Genomic DNA, 4,907 nt, shown 5'->3' on the forward strand with positions numbered 1-4,907 from the left:
ATGAGCTATAACACCTGTTTTTTTTGTTTGTTTGTTTTTGTTTTAACATTTATTTACATGCCTGTCTCCTTTTCCCTATTCAGATCTCAGCTCAAATCTTCAAAGAGGCCTTCCCTGACCCCCTATGATAAGCAGCTACTTCCCCACCCCCACCCTCGATTATCATATCACCTTGTTTTGACATCATAGCATTTATTACCTTCTGATTTTATCTTGTTGATTTATTTGCTTACTTGTCTGATTCTTCTCTTCTACACAAAAGAGGCATTGTCTCTTGTTCACCTTTGTTTTTGTATATTCCCATAAAAGTATTGCAACTATTCAACCCATTCATTCAAAAGCTCTGTCCGTCATTACTCTCCAGCACTAATCTCCGTCTTCTTGTGCCTATCTCTTTTTCTGGGATCTAAAGTTGAAATCTTCTAATCCCTAGGTGAATGCTTCAAGGAAGTAAGAGTAGAAAATTCACTTTGCCTAATATATAACTCATCTTGGAAGATGAAGTTGCTTCTATTAGAATTAGGGATTAAGGGTCAGGCGCACTGCCTCACGCCTGTAATCCTAGCACTCTGGGATGCCAAGGCAGGGGGATCACCTAAGGTCAGGAGTTTGAGACCACCCTGACCAAAATGGTGAAACCCCATCTCTACTAAAAATACAAAAATTATCCAGGTGCAGTAGCACTTGCCTGTAGTCCCAGCTATTTGGGAAGGCTGAGACACGAGAATCACTTGAACCTGGGAGGCAGCGGTTGCAGTAAGCCGAGATTGAGTCACTGCACTCCAGCCTGGGCAACAGAGCTAGACTTCATCTAAAAAACTAAATAAATAAAGATGTAGGGTTAAGGGCTTTTTAGAGTTTACATGCCTCACACTGGTAAGGAAACAGCTGGCTGTGGAGTCTACTGTCCAGGCCAGGCCCTCCATCAAAAGTAGGAGTCTTGATTTCCGCCAATCTGGTCTAGGCCTGAAGATTTACTTGCTAATCCAAACAATCAGGGTAACCTGAGCTCCATTTGTAAGTGTTGTAGCAGTCAGTGAACCTATCACTTCTATAACTTCATTCATTAGTTCAACCAGTGGTAATTGAGAGCTTACTGATTCCAAGACTTTACTGGGATCATTACAAGACTTTTACAGGGTCACTTTACAAGAGATTTAAAAGTAAACGAGACATTGTATGTCCTTAGGTAGTGAACAATCTAGTAAGGGGAGACATACAGTAGATAAAAAATTTAAAAACAGTGTGCAATATACTCTGACAAGAGTAACTATGGGGTGCTATGGGAGTGTGGTGGGAGTGCCTTACTCAGCCAAGGGCAGGACTCACGCTGAAAGCTTTCCAGGGGATGTGGCATTTACACTGCAATCTGAAACTGAGTGTAGTTGATAACCAGTATCAGGTGATGCAGAGAAGCCAGAGTGTTCCAAGTGGTGTCTAGTGTATGCAAAGACCGCAAAACACTAGAACACACAGAAAGCAGCTCACTGTGGCTATAGCAAGGTTTGTGGAAGCGGGAGAAGAAGGGGGTTAAAACAAGTAGGGACCAGATCACGAAAGTCTTATGAAGTCATGTTGAGAAATTTGGACTTAATCCTGAAAATTTTTGGTAGTAGCAGAGTGACATGATTAGGTTAGTGATTTAGAATAATTACTCTAGCTGCAATCCGTAGCTTGGATCTCTGAGGACAAAGACTGAAGACAAGGAGGCGATTTAGAAGACTTTTGCAGTGTCCTTTCTGCCCGTGGACGCCGCCAAAGCAGCATCGTTAAAGTCTCTCTTCTTCCTGTGATCATGTCTAAGTCAGAGTCTCCTAAAGAGTCGGAACAGCTGAGGAAGCTCTTCATTGGAGGGTTGAGCTTTGAAACAACCGATGAGAGCCTGAGGAGCCATTTTGAGCAATGGGGAACGCTCACAGACTGTGTGGTAATGAGAGATCCAAACACCAAGCGATCCAGGGGCTTTGGGTTCGTCACGTATGCAACTGTGGAGGAGGTGGATGCAGCCATGAATGCAAGGCCACACAAAGTGGATGGAAGAGTTGTGGAACCAAAGAGAGCTGTCTCAAGAGAAGATTCTCAAAGACCAGGTGCCCACCTAACTGTGAAAAAAATATTCGTTGGTGGCATTAAAGAAGACACTGAAGAACATCACCTAAGAGATTATTTTGAACAGTATGGAAAAATTGAAGTGATTGAAATCATGACTGACAGAGGCAGTGGCAAGAAAAGGGGCTTTGCCTTTGTAACCTTTGACGACCATGACTCTGTGGATAAGATTGTCATTCAGAAATACCATACTGTGAATGGCCACAACTGTGAAGTTAGGAAAGCCCTGTCAAAGCAAGAGATGGCTAGTGCTTCATCCAGCCAAAGAGGTCGAAGTGGTTCTGGAAACTTTGGTGGTGGTCGTGGAGGTGGTTTCGGTGGGAACGACAACTTTGGTCATGGAGGAAACTTCAGTGGTCGTGGTGGCTTTGGTGGCAGCCATGGTGGTGGTGGATATGGTGGCAGTGGGGATGGCTATAATGGATTTGGTAATGATGGAGGCAATTTTGGAGGTGGTGGAAGCTACGATGATTTTGGCAGTTACAACAATCAGTCTTCAAATTTTGGACCCATGAAGGGAGGAAACTTTGGAGGCAGAAGCTCTGGCCCCTATGGTGGTGGCGGCCAATACTTTGCCAAACCACGAAACCAAGGTGGCTATGGCGGTTCCAGTAGCAGCAGTAGCTATGGCAGTGGCAGAAGATTTTAATTAGGAAACAAAGCTTAGCAGGAGAGGAGAGCCAGAGAAGTGACAGGGAAGCTACAGGTTACAACAGATTTGTGAACTCAGCCAAGCACAGTGGTGGCAGGGCCTAGCTGCTACAAAGAAGACATGATTTAGACAAATACTCATGTGTATGGGCAAAAAACTCGAGGACTGTATTTGTGACTAATTGTATAACAGGTTATTTTAGTTTCTGTTCTGTGGAAAGTGTAAAGCATTTCAACAAAGGGTTTTAATGTAGATTTTTTCTTTTTCTTTTTCTTTTTTTTTTTGCACCCATGCTGTTGATTGCTAAATGTAATAGTCTGATCGTGACGCTGAATAAATGTCTTTTTTTAAAAAAAAAAAAAAAAAAAAGGAAGACTTTTGCAGTAATTGAGGTGAGAAATGATAGTGGCCTGGACTGTTGGTAGCAGTGGTGATGGAAAGAGAGGATTTGAAACATGTTTAGGAAGTATAATCAACAAGACTTGGCATTTGGATGGAGGGGATGATGAACGGCGATAGGTCCAAAGATGACAGGTTTGACAGGTTGTTAGCTTGGAAAAGTAGGTAGATGGTAAGGCCTTCCTGTAGGTAGGAAATTGAGAGGAAAATATGAGGAGAAGGTGATAAGTTTTGCATACATAGCACATGAGGTTCTTCTGTACATCCAAATTGAGATATTTAGTTTACAGTTGTTCATCTGGGGTTCAGGACAGGGGTTTGGACACAAGATGTAAAACTGGGAGCCACTGGCATTAGAAATGATAACTGGAGCTGTGGGAGTGGATACAGTCTACTGATTGACATGGGGCATGTTGGAAAAACAATCAATTCACTTTTTTAAAAAAAGGAATTGATTTCTACAATAAGAACAGCTAAAGCAGACTAGAAATATGCTGTCAAAAAGACAAAGGACTGCACTGATGCCGTATGTCATTATTGCTATCAGAATTCAGAGTACCCAAGATGGCTTAAAAATTTGAATGAACAAGGTATGGGTAGCTAAGAACATTTTTGGGGTGGTCGGGGCGGGGGGCTACACCAGTAATTGAGGGAGCTCATGTTTTTTCCCCATGATTCTTCTACCTAAAGAGCTTTCTAAATAGTGCTTTGAGATGCATAATTGCTGATTGTACTGGTTGTTTCTCCAAGGCAATGCCTCTGTCCTGTCCCTGTGAACCAGCGTGGCAGCTCTCACGCTGTTAAGAACTGAAGTTAACTATACTGCATGGGAAGTGCCATTTTCCAAGCAACACTCCTTTAAATTTTTCCAAAGGAAGGAGATACAGAAAAGAGCTAAAATTTTGTTTGAGTAGGAAATGCTACTGGCAGTCTGGGTGCAGTGGCTCATGCCTGTAATACCAGCACTTTGGGAGGGTGAGGCAGGTGGATCACCTGAGGTCAGGAGTTCAAGACCACCCTGGTCAACATGGCGAAACCCGATCTCTACTAAAAATACAAAAATCAGCTGGGCATGATGGCTTATACCTGTAATCAGAGCAGTTTGGGAGGCCAAGGTGGGCAGATCACCTGAAGTCAGGAGTTTGAGACCAGCCTGGCCAACATGGTGAAACCCTATCTGTACTAAAAATATAAAAATCAGCTGGGCATGATGGCAGGTGCCTGTAATCCTAGCTACTCAGGAGGCTGAGGCAGGAGAATTGTTTGAACCTGGGAGGTGGAGGTTGCAGTGAGCAGAGATCATGTCACTGCACTCCAGCCTGGGCGACAAGAAGGAACCTCTGTTTCAAAAAAAAAAAAAAACGCTACAGGCAGCCAGATGTGGTAGCCCACGTCTGTAATCCCAGCACTTTGGGAGGCCAAGCCAGGTGGATTGCTTAAGCCCAGGAGTTCAAGACTAGCCTGGTAACACGGTGAAACCCCGTTTCTACAAAAAATACAAAAATTAGCCAGGGATGGTGGTGCATGTCTGTGGTCTTGGCTACATGGGAGGCTGAGGTGGGAAGATCAATTGAACTTAGGAGGAGGAAGTTGCAGTGAGATTACACTCCAGCCTGGGCAACAGAGTGAGACTCTATCTTGGGAAGGAAAGAGAAGGAAAGGGGAGGAGAGGGAAAGGGAGGGGAGGGGAGGGAGAGGAGGGGAGGGGAAGGGAGGGAGAATGGAAGGGAAGGGAAGGGAAGGGAAG

General features: G+C 44.0%; 1 protein-coding gene across 1 annotated transcript; it reads left to right on the forward strand.

The window, feature by feature from the left end:
* Positions 1-1,780: 1,780 nt before the first annotated feature.
* LOC110568775 (heterogeneous nuclear ribonucleoprotein A1-like) lies at positions 1,781-3,082 on the forward strand. Its single transcript, XM_064375778.1, has one exon. The coding sequence runs from the start codon at positions 1,796-1,798 to the stop codon at positions 2,756-2,758; it is 963 nt and encodes a 320-aa protein (XP_064231848.1). The 5' UTR covers positions 1,781-1,795; the 3' UTR covers positions 2,759-3,082.
* Positions 3,083-4,907: the final 1,825 nt, after the last annotated feature.

Source organism: Aotus nancymaae, unplaced genomic scaffold (assembly GCF_030222135.1).
Source record: "Aotus nancymaae isolate 86718 unplaced genomic scaffold, 86718_ANA_hifiasm-v0.15.2.pri h1tg000014l, whole genome shotgun sequence".
In the NCBI taxonomy this organism is placed as follows: domain Eukaryota; kingdom Metazoa; phylum Chordata; class Mammalia; order Primates; family Aotidae; genus Aotus; species Aotus nancymaae.